At 47.8% G+C, this 21,001-nt stretch overlaps 1 protein-coding gene across 5 annotated transcripts in view; it reads right to left on the reverse strand.

Moving 5' to 3' along the window:
• Positions 1 to 20,098, reverse strand: part of myo9aa (myosin IXAa) — a 70,763-nt gene extending 50,665 nt beyond the window's left edge. For all 5 annotated transcript variants that reach the window (XM_086144132.1, XM_086144131.1, XM_086144130.1 and 2 more), the window contains exon 1: positions 17,949 to 20,098. In XM_086144132.1, coding sequence (XP_086000258.1) covers positions 17,949 to 18,824 — 876 coding nt within the window. In that variant the 5' untranslated portion in view covers positions 18,825 to 20,098. The remainder of the gene's footprint in view (positions 1 to 17,948) is intronic.
• Positions 20,099 to 21,001: the final 903 nt, after the last annotated feature.

Consider the following 21,001-nt stretch of genomic DNA (forward strand, 5'->3'; position numbering starts at 1 on the left):
CCCTCGCGGACTCATATCCTCTTCCAGGCCTATTACCGGCCCACTCATCCTCCGCGGTATGTGGACGGGGTGTCCACGGCGGGCTGGAGGGACCCCGCCGACTGGATCCGACATGTATCATGGTGATGTCATGGTGTGTGGGCAGATAGGCTTCTCTGGGGGCTAATACACACACACACACACACACTTCCCCTGCCCTTTATGATATCAGAACGGGGCTGACTGTGTTCGCGGCGTTGGCCGGAAGCACATGGCTCACAGTTAGAGCAACTACGGGATGTGGGTTTGAAAACAGACGTCGGTTCTCCTTAAAGGGTCCTCCAATGGGCTGAGAGTACCGCAAATGTGCAATGGATTGGTCGGTTCTGATCGCTATCAGTGGAAAATTATTAATAACCAGTTCAAGAGCTAATATTGACAATCTATCTTAAAATGTCATTTAATGAGCTGAGGAAATATATATAGGAAAAAATGTTATCTCTCTGTGATCTGTAATAGTAAATATTTGACATTTTGGATTAATAATAAACCGATCAAACAGCAATCATACCTTGTATGCTTGTTTGAGGTCATTATTGTCGCCAAAGGGCTCATTTCTGCTCATGTTTTGTACGTAAACCGGTATGTCTGTTCCAAATGTGGTCAAATGTCACTACCCACATACTTCATAAGTGCGGAACATCAACAAGGGCTGTACATCCACTAGGGGGCAATGTGGAGTTCAGGGTTAATTTCCAAGAACAGCAAACAGAGACAGCGTTGGACACACCGGGGGTCTCTGCGGCCATTAAATAGATGGCAGCATTTGGTTGGACAATTCTCCTCCTTGGTAATAACAACGGCAAGTTATTGTCTTCACTGCTGTTCTTTTTGCTGGTCGCGCTTGAGCATACAACTCTGCCCCCTAACAACTTCTTCTGCCCTGTTTGTTGCATCAGGCTACGCGTCCACGAGCTCCCTGAGGAAATGAACGCGGAGGACAGACATAAGGCTCTATCTACTTGATGCTGAGCATCAATGAGCCCTCAGGGTGACCTGGTGACGGGCTGTGGTCCGAAGAAAAAACCATGATTCGAAGAAACTCAATGGCCGTGATTTTGAAACAACGCGAAGGAGCCCTTGACGTGAACTGGACTTATGAGGAAATGAAACCGCCGCAGTGACTTCACGTGAAGTTGCGAGGTTACTTCCTGTCCTCTTGTTCGCCGACAATCGAGCGCTCGTATTTGATTTTTAGAGCTTGTAGAAAACTAAAGGGGAAATGACGATTTAGACGGCCATTGTGTTGTGATTTGTGGCACGTCGGTGACAGGAAGATGCTTCTTTTTGGTCATATTTCATGAGTAATTGGCTGCAATCTGTTTTTGTTTACAGTAAAGAGATGCATGTATCCTTGGAAGAAAAAAAAAAAGAAAAAAAGGATGTGCCCCTAAGGCCTTTAGAAGACCTCGGTTCCTTTCGAAAAAAAGCATTTTCTGCGACGACACAGCGGATCCCGCTCTCCGAGACACCGTCTTACGTTACTCCGAGGGAGCTCGTCACCCGACGCCCCCGGGAACGGATCTGATGGTCCACTGAAATTAGCAACGTAGACGTCAACTTCACGAACGCCACCAGAGAAACTGTGGCATGTGATTCTTTTTATGTATTTGTTCGAGAATAACTTCAAATTCAAATGTGGCTTAAAGAGAATCAGAGTACGTAATTGCGTCCGGAGACGGTTTGTTTATATCTGAGACAATGTTTCTGACACTATGGCCCCGAAGGAGAACTAAACCGGGCCCAAGCCATTGCTTTCTAGTCGCGTCTTTGTTTTGAAGTGTCCAGGGCACTATTTATGCCATTTCCATTTCTGTTTGAAAGAGTACTTTGAGATTAAAAGAAAACCCTGAGAGGTGTGTCCACTGCCAGCTTCAGAAATACCTCAGATACTGGGTGGATATCAAAGAGTACACAAGAGTACACGCTGCTTGTTTCATTAACCCTTACAGCGGACCCGGGTACTTACCCATGAGCTCAGCTTGCATGGGGAACGCTATATGACCTTTCACCTATTTACACACACACTCACACCAACGTTGGCTGAGACTGTGCAAGGCGCTAACCAGGCCATCGAGAGCAACTTGTGTTTCAGGGAACTCCCCAAGGAATCGAACCACCAACCTTCCAGTTGAACAGACACCCGCTTTACTGACTGAGCCACAACCCCGACAAACTTCGATTTGTTGTCAGCCTCTCTGAAACAGCAGCTTCGTCCAACACAGGAAGCGGAAATCTGATGCTAAACTAACATTTGGCTAGCACGACTTTACGGCATTCAAGAAGGCAGAGCTGGGAATCAAACCTCCCGACCTTCCAAGTGAAGGGACGCCCGCTCTACCGGCTGAACCGACCTCCTTATTCACCTAACTCTCTGAAACAGCAGCCTCGTCCTACACAGAAAGTAAATTTGACGCTATAGTAGCATCTGGCTAGCGGAATATTTTGGCATGCAAACAGCAATAGTAGGGAATGAAAAAGCCAACCTTATAATTTGGGGGCCTTACACTCCACCGACTTGTTGGTGGCCTCTCTGAAATAGCAGCCTCATCCTCCACAGGGAGTGACACTCTGCTGCTAATATCGTAGCATCTAGCTAGCGACGCCACAGCCTGCTAGCGTTCTGAAGAGGAACTGATCTCAGCTCAGTGGGTCGGGGAGGGGTGCAGCGATATTTCGCCGATGTCCCAGATCAAATCTGATCAACGCTCATATTCGCATCTCATTGCTACACTGTATGCTAAGCTAACTCAGTTAAAATGTCGAATTATGACAAAAACGATGCCGCTATTGAACTGTAAGGTTTCATTTAGAAAAAGAAAGACATCTCCTGAAATAAAAGAAACGCAACTTGTACCCGCATCGGTAAAACGAAAACACGCGGGACAGGACGGGATGCCGCCGAGCCCCGTGGGGAGAAAAAAAGAAAGGAAAAACCAGGAGAAAAATGGGAACGTAAACAAAAAAAAAAAACATAATTAGAAAAAGCCGTGGCCTTTTGATCAGCGAGATGGCTGACTGAAGAATTTGGCTCAATCAGAAGAAAAAAAAAAAAACCCTCCTGCGTTTTATAAGAAGGAAGTGAACATTAGTCACGGGGGTTGGAGATGAAAGTGGGACGTAATAGAGAAATAATCAGGGATCTCCAGGACTCCTGGGCCGTCAGGGACGTCGCCGGTGTAACGTGACCCGCCCCGGGCTCGCCGTCATGAGCAAAAACAAATTTTGCTTCTTGAAAGTACAAACGGCCCACGGGACAGGAGACGATCCGCTCCGACGTTTTCCCACCGAGGCTCGACCTGAACGTGGGAAATGAACGTTCGCTTCTCGTGAGAAGATATTGCCAGGATGTTTCACGTATGTGCACAGATTACTGACCTACGGCGTATCGATTTTAAAGATGCCACCTTCTGATTGGTCCGAGGGGTGTTATCGATGCGCTCTTCTCTCACTGGCCATGATTCAGCACAATGATAAATGTGTGTGTGTGTGTGTGTGTGTGTAATCAGCTTCCTCCCTTGGCGCCACACTGCATCTGATCTCAGCTTGCGCTTCTACTGATGGCATCGTTTCGATAACACACACGCACACAAACACACACTTCAGACATTACCAAAAGTCGTTTGAGAATCTGTGATGGGTCAGTGACTTCTGACCAGCACTGCTGCAAAGCCTGCACCATAAAGTTTTAAAATCTATTTATTTTAGTTCAATTATCTGATTAATCGATATTATATTATAATTATATTTATCATATATATATGTATATATACATATACTATAATTATAATTTAGTGAATTCAATTTTATGTATTTTTTTATGTCGCTATACATTCAGATGTGTCCTGTATGATAGCGTCAAGACTGCAAAAGCCATTTGATGGTGTGTGTGCCTGCACAAAGCACAAAGCCTGCACCATGAAGTTTTAAAATCTATTTATTTTAGTTCATTTATCTGATTAATTAATATTATATTATAATTATATTTATTATATGTATATATATATATATACACTATAATTATAATTGGGTGAATTCAATTTTATGTATTTTTTATGTCGCTATACATTCAGATGTGTTATGTTTGATAGCGTCAACACTGCAAAAGCCATTCGATGGTGTGTGTGTGTGTGTGTGTGTGTGTGTGTGTCAGCAAAGATGTACACATTTTGGGAGAAGAGGAAAAACTGGAATGCCGACGTGAACAGGATGGGATGGGTATTTGTGAATCGGTAATGGAAGAACAGTAACTAGATGCAAGGATCGATCAGTTTCTGCAAAATGATGCTCCGCTCCGCCCGCGGCGGTGACAGTGCGGCGGGAGGTTGGAGGCGGGGGTAAGGACGGGTTATTATTTGCGGCGCAGCGGCCCCTCACTGGATGCACTTCAAACAAACACTCAAGATGCCTTGAGCGCAAAGTCATTTCTCAAACCGGCGGAAAACAGAGTCCGCTCTGTTCTTCGGCCGCCTCACCTTATTATTGCTGCTCCCCTCCTGCCATGTGACGATATCAGAGAGAGAGAGAGACGCTTCCTGACTGAACTTCTGACCTTGTGTTGCATAAGAGAGCGAGAGGGGTTAACGTCGGTGAAGAAGAAGAAGAAGAAGAAGAAGAGGCAGTAATCCCCAACGCCCGGACCTGCAGGGGGCCGCGAAACCGTCCCGACTCAGAACCGACTTCTCCAGGAGATCCCGGGGCGGAACACAATGGCGCAGTGTTCGGCGGAGGTAATGAGACAAGGTCAGCGGAGAGCGCGGCGAAGAATGAAAACATGAAACGGGATGGAGAGACGACAGGGACCGGGAGGAAGAGAAAAAGAAAGTGAGGGATGTGCATTTTTTTTTTTTTCTTCGCCGTCCATCAGCGAGATTCGGGGAATTTCCGCTCCTGTTTTTACTCAAAGTAGGAGAAAAAAAAAAAAAGGAAAAAAGGAAACGTAGGGGTACATTTCCAGGCGGAGCCGAGACGTCTTAATTTATATTAAATTATGTGTTGAGCTGATATAGAAAGGATGTTATGTTTCACGGCCTTTTAAACAAGACTGTTATAAACCCCCCGTAAAAAAAGAGAGAAAAAAAAAAAAAACAAGGAAGAAGTTGTTTAAGAGCAAAACGAAAAAAAAAAAAAAGAAGGAAAATTCCAAGGAATTTAAATCTAATACATGCTTCTGCTGGAACAGCGGGGATTTTATCCAACTCTTCCGAGCGTCTCATTTCCCCACAGGTTAAAAAAAAAAAAAAAAAAAAAAAAATCTTTATCACCAAGACAACCTGTGGCCAAATTTCAAATAATCCGCTCGAGCGTCCGACCCCCGAGTGCATGACTTGATGTTTGTCCTCCGCGTTCACTTCCTGCATGATTTTCGCACCAGAATTACAACACAGTTGTCTGATGAGCCTTTAAGATGATGATAGAAACACGACATTCACCTTTGAGCGAGCACTGAAAACGGGTCATGAAATGCGGAACTTAAAACAATTTAGAGCGGCAGTCCGTAGGTCGCACAGAAAGAATAAATGATAAGAATAATATTTCCGCTTTCAGTTATCGTCCGTGTCTGAATGATGCTTCATTTTGAAAAATGACCTAATTCTCTCCATTACATCTGTCGATGAATCAATCTTGACTCACGTCAAGATGCTCATCTCGGTCACATGATAGATTAACGCTAATATTAAACCCACAAGCTGGCAAAATGTGTAAAAAAAAAAAAAAAAAAAAAAAAAAAAAAAAAAAGACATCTTTGGAAAGTTTCTTTACAAATGAGGAAAAACCCCCAGTGAGGAGACAGAAGAGTCTATGACGACTGAGAAAAAGACAGCTGCATTTAACAGAAAATACCAGAAGACAAACTTAAAATACGGATTTATCGCAACAGGTGATTCCGGCGCAACAAGCCCGCTCTGTGTAATATTCGGTGACTGGTTCTCCAATGAAGCCTTCAGAACTGATTCTGAACTGATTCGCCACCAAGCATCGCGCAAAACAAGCCTTTGGAGCATTTTGAAATTTAAAAAGCAGGAATATTTATATATCAGTATGCGTTTATCCGCAAAATAAAAAAAATGTCGAGTGGCGCAAAAATAGGAAACGCTGCTTCAGAAGGAGGCGGTAAAACCGTTGTGAATATTTGTTAGGACTGAAAAATAAAAACCCGTCCCGTCTGTCCTGATTTCAGTTGATTTCACGGCTGTTGAGGCCGTTTGTTTTGACGTGTCGTCAGGAGACGAGGCTGTCGTCCGGATGGGCGTAAAAACGCGCTATTACTTTACGGGCTGAGTTGTCCTGTCCTGTCCGTCCCTCGGAGAATCACCAAGGAGCTTTTTTCATGCGCGGAGCGTTCGGACCGACCAATAAACGCCTTTATAAGGCACTAAAAAAAAAACGCAGGTGTGTGAATTTAGCTGCGGGTTGCAGGAAGGCCCGGTGTAAAAACCGGCATCGGCCAAGATGACATCAGCGTGACGCGGCGAAGAAAAAGGAGCCATTGGGGCGAGCGTCCCCCACTGAGTCAGTGCGAGAGCACCGGTCATATCGATCCACATGCACACACACACACACACACACACACATTTAGAGTCTCTGCCAGCATAATGCGGCACTGCAGACATGGGAGTGGCTTCGGCTGGCAGGCCTTTCAAACTGGACGTTTAAAAAAAAAAAAGATCCCCACCTGAAAACTGCTGATATTGGAGTTTATTTGTAAACCTGGGTGATGATTATTGTATTTAAAAAAAAAAAAAAAAGGATCGGTGAGTCCGCGTCCTGCTTTCCTCTGAGCATCTTTGGGAGAGAAAAAAAAAATAAATGTAATAATGGCGGACGGAGAACAACCAGATCTGCTCTGCTTCATAAACTCGAGGGTTCCTGCCAGGCGAGGAGGGACGTGTGCGGTTTCACATAAAAGGTCTAATGTTTCCGCGCGTCCGAGGGGCTCGGCGGGCTGAGGGGAAAGCGGGGAATTTCTCTGACAGCTTCGAGTAAAACGCCGACTGTCTGGTTTTTCTGAAAAGTAGGGTTTTAACTGGGGAGGGGGTGTTCAGAATCCCTTTTTTAAATCGGAATAAGAAAATAAAAAACACCACCCTCCCCCGTCCGTCCGTGCCCTCCACGCAGGGCGGGGATGAAGTCTTCTCCTGGTGGCGAGGGGGTGGAGTGACATCATCGCCGGTTGGTGGCGAGATTTACGTCCACCCCGGTAACAGCGGGGGGGGGGGGGGGGGGGGGGGGGGGGGGTTCGGATCGCTCGAGGCTCGGCGTTTTCCAGTCCCGGGCAAACGCACTTGAGCTCCGGCTGATGTCGGATGTCAATTACGGAAAGGGGTCGGGGTCAAAAGGTCGGACAAAGAAACAAATCAAAATATCCGAACTGACTTTTTAAATCCTGAGCGATGGCGGCGGCGCGTTGAGTGATTCGACCCCCCGCCCTCATTTTTGGGACATGTTTGACAAGCGTTGAGCAAATGTGCTCGGCTGTTATGAAAACAGGCCTATCTCCGAGAGCAAACACAGATCCCACTCGCTCGAGGAGCTTGTGTCAATACGGGACTTTTTTCGCGCGTCGGACGGCAGCGCCCGAGAGCCTAATCTGCCGCCGATTGCAGCTGCATGACAGATGATTTTGCAAATTAGGTGTGATGCTTTTAAAAAATAGAAAATCCGCTAGACGCTAGTGAGACATCCCACGCTTTTGTTCTGCACATTGAACTAAGTGTTTTGTCTCATATGTCTCATATTCAATTGTATTCTTTTGCTGCCTCTTGGCCAGGACTCCCTTGAAAAAGAGGTTTTTAATCTCAACGGGACTTTCCTGGTTAAATAAAGGAGAAATAAGAAATATGGTGCTTCTGGAGTGGTTAGAGATATCCAGGCTGGATCCAGACTCTCTGGTATCTCTGCGTGGATCTGAGGGCGGGACAAAACCGTTATTCAGGAGCCGCTATCTGCTTTCGCCCCCTGAAACTCGTGAAGTTTCGGCGTAAAGGCGGCCTCGGGGGACGAGGGGGGGGGAGGTTGGGATCACGTCGACGCGCCCACAGGAAAAGGTGAGCGGACGGGGATGACGTGAAGCAGCACGAGGAGAAACTATCCAGAGGCTGGTTGGGGGAGAGGAAACGCAGGAGGTGCGGAGAGACGCTTCCCAAATCTGGCCGCCATACAGTAGATGGAATGTAGGGCTGAGAGGGGAGATGGAGGGGGAGGGGGATCCTGGAAAACAAGGCGGCCACATCCCACTTCAGAAGATTTCGCAGACAGGGAGAGCGCATCCGGCCGTAACGCGCTTTTAAAGAAGGCTTTTCGGCCCCAGTTCCTTCCGGAGACGCTCTGAGGTCGAGAGAACGCGAGGCCGACGGCGAATCATCTGACTCCGGCGACTCCTTGGTACGAGGGGAATTTCAAACCCCCGCGTTTAATGTTTCTGTAGTGTTTCCGTGTTTATATCTGAAACCGCCGCGGTCGAGTTAACACTCGGAACGGACCATGTGGGGGAAAAAAAAAAAAAGACGAAACCAATGAGGACACATTCAGATCCATTAAAATCCATCTTTTTTTTTTCTTCTTTTAAATCCAATTTCAACCCAATTGGAATCAACCGTTCCTAATAACGTTTAGGAGTTACGAATCTGAAGCAGCGGAAATACCGAGATCCCTCAAATTCAAACATTTATAGATGGTTCGCGTGTAAACGTAATTTTGATCCGTAACGGTTGTATCGCTGATTCCAGAAGTGGCGGCCCAACAATGTGAGCGTTGTTTGACTTGAAGCTGCCAGTGTTTTTCGTTTTTTTTTAAATAAATGGCAGCTACTTGTATGTGATGACAAAAAAATAAAAAATAAAAAAAAGGGTGATTCTCTTGGAGTCACTTCCCTCGGAGATGCGTGTTCTCATACCTCCAATAAAATAGACAATCAAAAAAAATAGATCTGAATAATCCGATTGCATTTTTATTTTGGACGCACGGGGCTTTATTAGTCTTGGAAAAGAAACACAAAAAAAAAAAAAAAAAAAAAAGATAATTTATTATTCAATTTATTGGAAAATAAATGAATTGACCAAATTTGGACAGCTATAAATAGCGCAGGCTGTGTTAGGAGCCTGTTCAATTTAACATTTTTAAGTTTGTTTTTTTAATGGGGTGTTTCATCCCGCCTGTCCTCTGGACATAAACATTTAGTTCTTCCCGATCCCGTCCAGTGTTGCCAGGCGTCTGCCTGAAGAACGCCCTTAAATCAGTCGACTCCCACCGCCATTAGTCACACGGCGTGCCCTCTGTTGCAGCGCGGCTCTGTCAACACAACGCATACAAATATTTGGGTTTTTGAGGAAAATATGAGCAACGAAACACCCCGCACGTGTCATCAGACCCGCCCGTCATTGGCCGACGCCCGGGGTCGAGTCCGGAAAGCGCCGTCTGAACAGGTGGTCGTCTAGAAAGCGCGCCCCCGAATGTAGGCCACGTGTCAAGCATTAGCCGGGCCGCTAACGGGGGGGAGGGGGGGGAGGCGGGGCCGGTGCTGCCAGGTGAAGCCCGTGACTTAGTGCGATCAATACGCTAAAGCTGATACCACATGGTCACGGCAGAAAGGAGGTCAATCCAATTAGTCGCAGTTGAGGGACACGGCCGACGGGACTGCGTCCAATCTCGAGGCTAGCCACTGGGGTCGGAGACATCTTTCGCACCCTTTCCCGTCGGGGGGGGGGTTGCAAGACACTTTCAGAGCATCCCATTATAAAAGTCGAGTGTCATTGTCCGACCGCACGATATAAAATGGTTCAGGTCGCGCTTTTAATTGGTCGGTTATTACTTAATCCGACCAGCTCAATACCTCCGTGCTTTGTAAACACGCTTCTCGGTAAGCTAGTAGCCAGCGCCTTCGTTGGGTTTGACTGGTGGATATGTGTGTGTGTGTGTGTGTGTGTGTGTGTGTGTGTGTGTGTGGAGGGTCAACATCACATTGGATTCAACATTTTGGACAATTCTTCGGCACTAGTTTTCCGATTTTTTTTGAGAACAAAAACAGAATATTCCGAGTATAAATACTCCAATAAAAGGAGTAACACGACCAAAGACAAGTGAAATTAAAAACCTTTTTCGGTATAACAGAGTTGGAGCTGCGTCGTCAAACTTTAGGTTAAAATGACTTTCCCAAAGGTCAGCGGTATGCTTAGACCTCTATGCCGACCAGAGTGCTGCGATTACTCCGAGCAAAGCCTCTCAGCAGCAGCCTTCAGTCAACGCAGGAAAATGCCAACAAGCTAACCGGCTAAATACATGTGGCCCACTGCCCTGGTGCAGAGGAGAGAGAGAGAGAGCGAGAGAGAGCGATTGGCAGACAAAGGAAACCTAATCATTTCATTTCCAGCAGATACCGGTTGGGGCCCGAGGCCATTTTCTTATCTCTATTTATTCCACGTACGTTTACGTGCATTCCTGAATGAGCCGATCGGGAGCTGCCGCCCGTCTTACAACTCGGAGAAAAAAAAAAAAAAAAAGGGTTTGATTTCGATACGGATTGTCGATTGAAGAGCAAATAGTAAAACAAAAACTAGACAAACAAAATAAACAGCATCAAACTATTAATGTTTGTTTTCAGTTTTACAGCCTCTTGTAGCAGAACTTTAGTAGCCCAGCTTTGCCTTAAAAAAAAAAAAAAAAAAACAAGGGTAATGGGAGGGGCGCAAATACTCGCCAGCTGCAGATGGTCTGAGTGAAAGCAATTGAGAGGCAGATAGAATACGTGTGTGTGTGTGTGAGCTTCGGAAAAAGCACGGAAGAGAGAATTCAATTTAGTTTTTGTTTGATCATTCCAGGAATTTTGTTTTTTTTTTTTTTGTTCCCCAACCCCCTGTTACAGAATAACACATAAAGAAACCAGTGAGGCTTTCCTGCGGGGGTGGGAGGAGGCCACCTATTTGAAAGAAAAAAAATTAAAAAGAAAAAACAAAAACAGACACAGATGCACCCAAAACTAAATTACAACTCCAACATGGGTGGATCTGAAGCGATGAGGTTTAGGTCCCGAACAGTGCAGGTGTAGTCTTTGCAGATGTTTCCACAGCAAGGGCTTGTGTGCTAGCATGCATGTGTATCTGTGTGTGTGTGTGTGTGTGTGTGTGTGTGTGTGTGGCACTGACGGTGCACCTGCAAACACTGGCCGGCTGCAACAAAATGAAAGGCCTGTGAGCGGACACAGGCGGCCACATTGTGGGACGGCTAATGAAAAGTGGGCTCTGTGGGTCCGCCGAGACACAGTGGCGGCTTCAACGGTAGCCAAAAACTCCTGCGTGTTGGTTGTCGTCGAATCTTTGGTTGACCTTTGACCTTTAATCTGATACAGCCAGTCGGAGTTGTATGTTTTGTTTTTTTTTTTTTTGTCTTTCAAATGAATTGACAGAACAGGAACAGCGTGTTCTCTTCTTCCCCTTTCAGTGGACCCGAGCATTCATGTTGCAGTTTTGGGGGGAGGGGGCGTTAAAAAATAGCTTTCGTTGGTATCGGCCAGCGAGGACTCGCTACAGAAATATTTCTTTGTATTCGCGAGCACCGCCGAAATGATTCACTGGGACGGCTCGTGACTGTTTAGCATATTTCGGCGTGCCCGTCACCTGTCCCAGTGACAGGGATCCCCTGGTGGGATCCAAGTAAACAATCTGGTAGCGACGATTTTGTCAGCTGACAGCGAGACATAAGTCTTGCCTTCTTTGGATTTTTCCCCTCCATGTGACGTTTGTGTTCCAAAACCCCCCGAAAAAATCCCCTTCCCTTAATTCTGAAGCGAACACATTCTGCCGATCCACTCGTTCCTCTTCGGGGACGAGTCACAGGCGATGTGATTCATCCACTTCCTGCGTTTTAAAAGCATAACTTGGCAAGTGATTAACAGGTGTGTGTGTGTGTGTGCGTTTCCAATTATTGTGTGCGATCCAAGACAGAGCAAGTCTTGGAACGGGGTGAGATGAACCGCATGCCTTGAATGTTTTAGAAGTGATATTACGAATCTATAGAGAGACATTTCTGTATTCATGCAAAATGGCGGAGTAAAACGCCAGTCTCTGGTTAGCATTCTTGTACAAAACCAGCGGAGCCTCGATCAAACTAACCGACCCGTCCCAGAACAAATCCATCCATAGGACGGGATGTTATGTAACGATCATTCCACAGTGTCAAGGTCGTATCCGGCTGAGAAATGCGAGGTTCTGTGGGCGAAAATAAACCAAGTCGCGGTCTGATCCTCCGAGGCCTGACATGACGAAGGCACAAGGTTACACAAACGGATGCTAGCTTAGTATTCCAAACGATTGGCGGGACTGGGTGTCGATAATTGGGTCTGATCTCTTGGAAAGTTGGATGACGCATCTCTGAAATACATATAAGCCATTCTAAAGTGACATTACAAGCTAGAGTTACTAAAAAAACAACCCTGGGCAAGATTCTCGCCAAACTGGTTGTCGGCTAACAAAGGAACACACGCCTGCCATCGTCCCGCCGCTGTGACATCTTACGGCTGCCCGCCGTGCCCTTCGAGCCCTCTGTGTAAACATTCGCGCAATCCTTCGTTGGCCTTTGATTTCGCCCCGATCTGGCACGCGGCTGTGAAATTTCACTCCTGAAACCGAGGGGACGGCGAACACGATCGGTACTCCATCACCTCCCCGACTAAGTTCATCTCGCGTCTGTAAATGTTGACCGTCCCCAGTTAATGCGCGTTGAGCCCCTTGTGCCAAGAAAACGGCTAAGAAGATGCTGAATGGCGAAACTGCTGACCTGAGGTGACCCCCCCCGCCCCCACCCCACCCCCACTAGTGTTTCTGTTGGCTCGAAGGTAAGGGGGACGGGGAGGGGCGCAGGGCGGGGGCACAACGGGAGCTTCAGTGCTCCGCAGGTCCCTGACGTGCACAAAATATAAATACTTAGAGAGGAAAAAAACAAACCCGACTGCTTAGCTGAGAATTTGATCAGATAAGTTTGACATAACAATGACCCGTACCAGCGACCATTGTGAGTTGGACCTGATAAAAAAAAAAAAAAAAAAATGACGGGGAATTCCTACCGCCGTGCTAGAAGGTGTAAACTTCTTGGGTTGAGGGCTTGTTTTTTTTTTTTTTTTTTTTAAAGCCGCATGGCGAAAGTAGAAGACGATATGTTCAGGAGGAAGTTCATTCCAAGGACACGCTGGTGGAAGTGCTGAGCGAACGCGCTGACGTGAACGAGAACAAAAGTGAGGCGAAGGTTGCTTTCGGACTCTTCCTTTGGATTCTGGTCCATTTTCGGTAAAACGTCCGGTTCTACTGTTTTCACAGTAAGGTAATAAACATGGGCGGCGGTGATGAGACGCGCTCGGCGTCATCAGTCGCGGGACGTAACGTCATTCTCATTCACAAAAAAAAAAAAAAACAAAAAAAAAAACAGGATGTCCCAGTCTTCTATCGACAGTAATGCTGATTAACTGTCCATTCAGGATGAATGAATTTAAATGACTTAGCAGGGACTTGTAATCCAGCTAGATGTTTAGGACATAAACTCAAACTGAGATGGTTTGGACGTGTACAGGGGACAGATAGTGATAGAAGTGATGCAATCCACCGCAAATCCGCCTCGAGCGGAGCAGATACTCGTGAAGGTGGCCTGCTTCCCGTAAGAATCAGGATAGGAAACGTGGCATTTGTTGATGGGTGGCTTCCTGCATGAGGAGAAACTGTCTTTCAGACAGTTTCCTTCAGTATGACGAGGGAGGCTGAAAAGCGCCGGCGGGTTGAAACTTTACGGACGCTGTATGTTGCGGAAACACGGTGACCGAAGAACAAGCGCTAAATATCTATGTACATTCCATCGTGAACATGTGTTGTCACTGGAATTTACGGCTTTTGAGTCATATCTGGAAGAAGTAGGTAAACAATCTCTGGAATGACGAAATAAGCTTCAAGCTGAAATCAGGTGATTTTTTTTTTTTTCCCACAGCCCTCCAGCTGCAGTTGTCTTCATCCCACGGGGTCGGCTGGAGTTCGGAGGTGGTTGAAGGTGAGGACAAGTCAAATCACAGCGCGTCAGCTCCTTCAACCCAAAAACCGCGGGTGTTCAGACAAGGGGAGAGCGCGCTCTTTAGGGCCCGTGCTTTTCAACATCTTCAAGCGCTTTTGGAGATGAAGCACTTGAAGCGACAGGGTTTGTCAGGACCTCGGCGTGCTCCGGAGACGCAGTCGTTGGCTGGTTCCCAAGAAGACGGGAAAAAAATCTCGAGTAAATGACATCCTCTATAAAGAGTATGAAAACAGTCTTGTCTCATTCCTCCCGAGGGCGAGTTCCCTGGCGGCTGACGAACTAAAACCGGTCTCGCTTCGGGGTGACGACTCAAGCGCTGCCTACAGGGAAAAAAAAATGCTCCTATTTTCAGACACTTGAGGTGCCAGTTCGAGAAACACTACATTGCATTACATTGCATTTGGCAGACGCTTTTATCCAAAGCGACTTACAATAGAGGACATAGGGACTGCAAATACACTTGCAAATACAACACTACATTGCAAAAAAAGTACACAACATTTGTGCAAATTATTTCGTCCTAATTAAACTGCTCAGTTGGGAGAGTTGATGATCACACGTGTCTTTTTTTATCTCCCAAAATGATGGAATGGGATTTGACATGATTGTTGAGACGATGATGTGTTGAATCTTTCTATCTTGATATCTTTGGGCTTTTCTCACACTGGATTCTAAACTTAAAGAATTAATTCATTCTTTAATAATTAACAACAAGAGATGGGTTCATCTTGAACTAGTCGTCGGTCGATCGCACGCAACGTGTCAACAACACACATGTTTGAATAAACCGATAAACCTACTGCATGTTTTTGAATTGGAAGAAACCGAGCAGACGAGGGAAACATGCAAACTCCCAGAAAGGCCCCCTATCAGAATCAAACCAGAGAACTGTTTGCATTAGCGCTCACCACTGCGCCCGGAAATCACAACACAAAAGTCGTAATTCATTCTGAAAATATGGACCTTCTCACAGGGTGTAAAGCTGTATCACCAGACTTAGATACATCTAGGCTGTAACCAGATACTGAGACCAAACAAATATCTTGACATGGATTCGGACGCACGATTCCTTCTGGGAGAAAAAGGCGGAATAAGTGTTCGAAAGTACACGTGCTGAGGGGAAAACCACTGACATGGGCAGCCCGGTGCCAAATTGTAAGTGGTCTTCAATCCTTGTGGTTTCAAAGTGCTTTGAACTAGATAGTATTCAACCTTTCACACACACACACACACACACACACACTCTGATGGCGGCAGAGCTGCCATGCAAGGACACTTGGACATGCAGACAAGAAGGGCCGGGGATGGCACCGCTGAGCCTCCGATCGGGGGGGGATGCTAACCAGGCTAACCAGGTCATCGGAAGCAACTTAGGGTTCACGGTCTTGCCCAAGGTGACATGCAGGCAAGAAGTGCCGGGCACGGAATCGCCGAACTGCGGTTTGTATGGGACACCGCAGCAGAGGATGTACTTCATCTGAAGTCTTTTTCTTCTTCAGGAGACCTGTGGCTGAAACCGGCGGTTCGGGTCAGAGGTCGAGTTTAAATCCGGCTTCCTTTAAGAGTAGTGCACACTGTGTCGTGTCAGAGTCAAACTATGTCGTATACGAGAAAGGTCACCGCCGCCTGTTCTTTCTCAGGAGTTTTTTCAATGTCTGCAGAGATGTTTTATTACATGGCCGTGTCCAGCGTCATCTCCCGCACTGGGCGACTGACACTAACAGACGAAATAAGCCCATCGGGAAGGCTGGCTCCTTCCTTGGAGTTGAATTAGACTGGAGAGGAGGATGTTGAAGAAGCTGCTCAGTATCAGGGAAACACCTCTCACCCATCGCATGCTGTACTGGAGTCCTACCAGAGCACTTTCAGTCGTACACTGAGACCACAGAACGCCACAGAATGTCTTTCTTACCCGTGGCCATCAAAGTAGATAATGCCTCCCCTTTCTGCAAGAAGGAAAGCAGGCAGCAATAAAGTCAATATCATGTTTTGAGTGAATATGTTACGTTGGGGATTAATAAAGTTCTGTTCTATTCTATGGCTGGCAGAGCCCCGCCCACTGCCGACCGCAGCCACCGCCACCGCCGCCGCGGGAGCAGCCCGGCTCTGCCTTGGCACCGGCCGCCAACGGGCAGATACACAATCTCACTGAGCAAACAATTAAGGGCTGCTCCCACACACTTAGAGGTACTCGGCCGTGTCTCTGTGTTTGACGATTAACCCTTTCTGCTTACACATTAACTCCGGGGCGAGCCGATGAATGGCATTCCTGGGAGGCCTGTTTACTAAAGCGTGGACAATAAAACACGCTGCCTCGCTACTTGTTTGCCTGCTACCTTTGAACTTGGCTCCGGCGCCATCGTGGATGTTGTGCGCGGCGTGGCTGTCGGTTTCGAAGCGCCCGATGATTTTCGGCCGGCGAGCACCCGGTTCTTTTATTGGTTGTTTTCCTCCAAAGTTGCGACGGGAAGCGACCTGCATTTTTCGGAGGGTTGCCAAGTTCTTTGAGGCCAGATAGCATAAACAGGTGGCGATCGGGTGACGGCGATACGTCCTCTTTACGCAGCGCGCAGTCTCTCGACAATACGGGTCCGCGTCCTGCCTTCCTGGCCGGCTGCATTGTGCGCGGCGCTAAAGGGTGTTGTTGCACAACCTTGAGGAATTCGGTCGACAACGGGGTACGAGCGAGGGGGGGAAAAAACAATGCGCGGTTATAAAGTTGTACGAGTGTTCGCTTGCACATATACGCGACATGTCCCCGAAGAAACAGAATATGAGTGGAATGTTTTGAGAGGGATTCTTAAAAAAGAAACCCTCTCCTCTGTGGCTTTCGACAATGTCTGTATTGAAACAGTGCTTTTCAGTGTAGTGCAAAAACAAGGACCCGCAACTGATAGGCCGCCGGCGGGGAGAGAGAGAGGGCTCCTGTGTGCGCGGCATAATCGCCGCACAGCTGGATTCAAATGTGTGTGTGTGTGTGTGTGTGTGTGTGTGTGTGTGTGTGGGGCAGACAAAGGGCCGACCGCGGAGACAGCGACGGGATAAGCGGTGTTGTGTAACTCATTTTCACCATCCATCGAGAGTCTCATGTCAAGGGGAGCGGGTGGAACATAGCAGCATGGTGTAACATTTAGCATACAGTGTATAAATATATATATATACAGTAAAATCTTGACGTACGAGATTAACTTGTTCCGTGCCTTAGCTTGTCACTCAATTTCTTTGTACACCACATCAAATTACCCCTTACAAATGAACTGAAACGCTATGAATCCGTTCCCGACCCCCCGGTTTTGTAACGCGGAAACAATTTTACTACAAATAATGATCCATAATGAATGACAATGTAAAGAAAATATAAAGATGTTGGCACATGAGGTTGTGCTCCATCACTTGAACGGTCTACACACTTAATGCGACAATGTGTCGTTAGATGTAACTTGCACACTGGGCTACACTTTATCGCTAACATTAATGCGGCGACGGAGTGGATGCCGGTCCTCCAAAATGATAAAACCATCCCCGACTGGCTTTTCGATGTCTCGTACGTCAACTTTACAGTCGTCTGCGACACCGAATCCCACGCACACCTCGCGAATGTTTTGCCATCTCTGCTGGGCTACTTCGTGGTGTGCAGCATGTCTGTTTTCTTTTTTCTTTTTCTAAACAAACAGCAACAGCTACGTGGGTGTCAAACACTCATTCCGCTCGCTCACAACTCGGATCTTGGCTCATATCACAAAGCAAGAAACTCAACTGAGCAACAGTTTGTATTTTAGAGACCACCCCATTGATACACCCGTAAGTTAAGGTTCCACCGTATGTATTTCTGAACGTCTAGAACTCAGACGCCGCTTCCTTACCTCCAGCACTGGTCCCGCCCCGAGTATGATCTGCTCCACCCCGCTGGCAAAACCCTTCTGGCTGAGGGCCGTCAGATGATGAATCAAGAAGTTGGTGCTCTGCGTCTTGCCGGAGCCGCTTTCCCCGGATATGACGATGCACTGGTTCCTCTGTCTCTGCAGCATGGCGTGGTACGCCACATCCGCCACCGCGTAAATGTGCGGCTCCAGCTCTCCCAGTGTATGATTATCATACATCTTCACATACTTGGGATTGTATATGGGCAGGAACTTGAAGGGGTTGATGACGATGAGGATGCTTCCGACGTAGGTGTAGATCTTCTCCTGGAGGAAGCGCGAGCGCAGGTTGTCCAGCAGCGAGCGCTCGTTGAGCTCCGGCAGGCAGCACAGATCCGCGTGGTCCCCTTGGGACTCGGGCTGCGGCAGCAGGCCGCGTTCCACCATGCGCCGGCGCTCCTCGGTGACCTGCAGCCACATCTGGAGGCTGCCGCCGTAGTGGATGGAGCCGTCCAGGTTCTTGAGCCGTAGAAGGAAGCGGTAATCCTCCCCGCCCGACAGCGGGCGGTGCTCCAGCGCCACGCGGGGCCACAGCATCATCCTCTGCACGGGGCAGTCGCTGGGGTTTAAGATCCATTCTTCCCCCCCGAATTCCTTCACCTCGGCCAGGACGTAGCACTTGGTCCGGTCCAGCTGGAGGCGCTCGATGACGCGCTCGATGGCCTCGGCGGCGGAGGTGGTCTTGCGGGCGCTGATGGGGCAGTAGATGGTCCCCTCGGCGAGGGCGCCCGGGTAGATCCGCACGGTGAATTCCGTGTTCTCGAAACGCTGCCGTCGACCCAGAGTGCCCATGCCGCCAACGCCATCCCGAGCACTCATGGCGGAGCAGGGGCTCCCATCAGCAGCCGCCAAGGCAACCGGCACTTCACCTTCACTGGGCTACAGCGGGTCGCGTTTTCAAGACATTACCGCTGCAAGAGAAGAAGGCAGGGGAGAAAGGAACAGTCACACACTCGTAAAAGGTAGCAGCGGGAAGCAACCCGACTGAAAAATAACAAACAAAAACAAAAAAAAGCATGTCCTGTGCTTTTATGTAATCTGCAAACGGGCTGAATTATCTTGCCGTAACCCGCCATGCACAGTCATATAGGATAAGTCATCAGAATCTGCAGGATTAACATTAACGCACGTGCACGCGCGCCTACACTTGAGCACACGCGCGTAAATCTCTCCCCAAAAGCCGAGGCCGGCAGCTGCCGTCCTCTCTGCTGAATACACAATCACGCCATTCACAAGTTTCCTCTTTAATACACAGCAGACGGACATCATGGGGTGAGTGGAGGCCGGGCAGAGAGAGGGATGGAGTGACTTTGCAGCTGACCAAACTGCGGAGCTTTTTTTTTTTTTTTCCAGTAGCACAGACGGATTTGTTATGCGAGTAAATCGATTCGATACAGTGTCGGGCGGGATTTTTATTTTTGTTTATTTTTTTTAATACGCTGTTGCTGTTCAACCGAATTTGGAGTTTTCGAAGCTTGCCGAAGGTGGTTGCTCGGGGTTGGGGTCGCCAGTTGCTGGACTTACAGACGAGCAAATGTCTCACACACACACACACACACACACACACGCGCACTTGAGGTGGGAGGGGAGGGGTAACCTCACACACTTTTTCTCATGTCGTTGCGTTTCGCCGGGGGGGCCAAAGCGAACAGAGGGCTGCAATGTTCATCTGCAGCAGACCGGGCGGGATTTGTCTCCGCGTCACTCTGTGGCTAGCGGCGCCCGCGTATTTTTGCAGCAAAGTTGAATAAAGTTTGTTTTGTTTGTGCTGTTTTGAGGACAGAGGTGAAAACGCACGTCTCCGTCATTTGGCATTTCGCCGTTAACGGCGACGGCCTGTGGCTTATTTTGACTTTTGAGTCTCCATCACCGCCGTGCACATAATGTAGAGTTACAAACCTCTGCTCTGTCTTTACAATCACAGTCTTGAGTGTGTGTTTGTGTGAGGGTTCCCACATGGGGCGACATGAAGAAGTGACTGCAGCTGATTTAAAGAATCTGTTAGCAGGTGTGGACATGCCCGAGGGTATCGGAGCCAGTTAATGATTTACGTCTTCTTCACTGGTGTGTAAAAAAAAAAAAAAAAAAAAAGAAATAAACTGATGTCATTACAACGGGCAACCTGCTCCCACTGGTGGATTATATTGATTTCTACTCGTGCACCCTGGTATCATTAACTGAGATGTGAAATAGATCGCAGACCTCTGCATCCGCAGCTGAGCTGCCCCCAAATCAGGGCATGAAAAAAAAAAAAAAAAAGGAAAAACAGGAAGTGGGGGAAAAAAATAAGGCATGGAGAGTCTGCGCTCAAGGTGGGAGAAGCACGCGCCTGCTGCCGGGGGCTGATAATAAATTAAAATTAAAAAACACAACAAAAAAAAAACAAACACTTCGGCCCTTTTGGGTTGTTTCCTGTCACCACGCGTTGCCTTAGCGATGTTGATGCTATCATGTTCCCGTAGCCAGGACCCCGCCCTTTCATGAACATAAACAGCGGGCTGTGCGAGAGAGGCCATCGTGCGCACGCACACACACACACACACACACACACACACACACACGCACACACACACTCTCACGGAACACTCAATCCCTCCGCATGAGGCTGATTCCATACCAATGTGGCTTGAGACAAGTATTAAAGTGACTGTAGTCAATTTATGTGCATGTAGTGTGGGTGTGGGTGTGTGAGTAGTGTGTGTGTGTGTGTGTGTTCAGGCATTGACCGAGGGCCCGGCGCCTGGAACAGATGGTCAGCTTGCTGCTTAAGGGATAGGGGGGGATTTAGGGTTGTGGCCATGCAGGCTGCCTCTCCGCTTATCATCACATCGGGACAATCAACTAATGGACGCCTCCGGCTCTATCGCCGATGACGCCACTCCTCCCGATAAGCGCTGTCTTTTTTTTTCTTCGGAAGATTTGCACACAGTTGGACAAAAGCGCGCCTCGGAGAGAAACACCCCGCTATGATGGAGGGAGGGGTGATGTCATGGAAA

The sequence above is a fragment of the Fistularia commersonii genome, chromosome 3 (genome assembly GCF_037954325.1).
Source record: "Fistularia commersonii isolate RoL2024-O1a breed Wild chromosome 3, RoL_Fcom_v1.0, whole genome shotgun sequence".
Classification (NCBI taxonomy): Eukaryota; Metazoa; Chordata; class Actinopteri; order Syngnathiformes; family Fistulariidae; genus Fistularia; species Fistularia commersonii.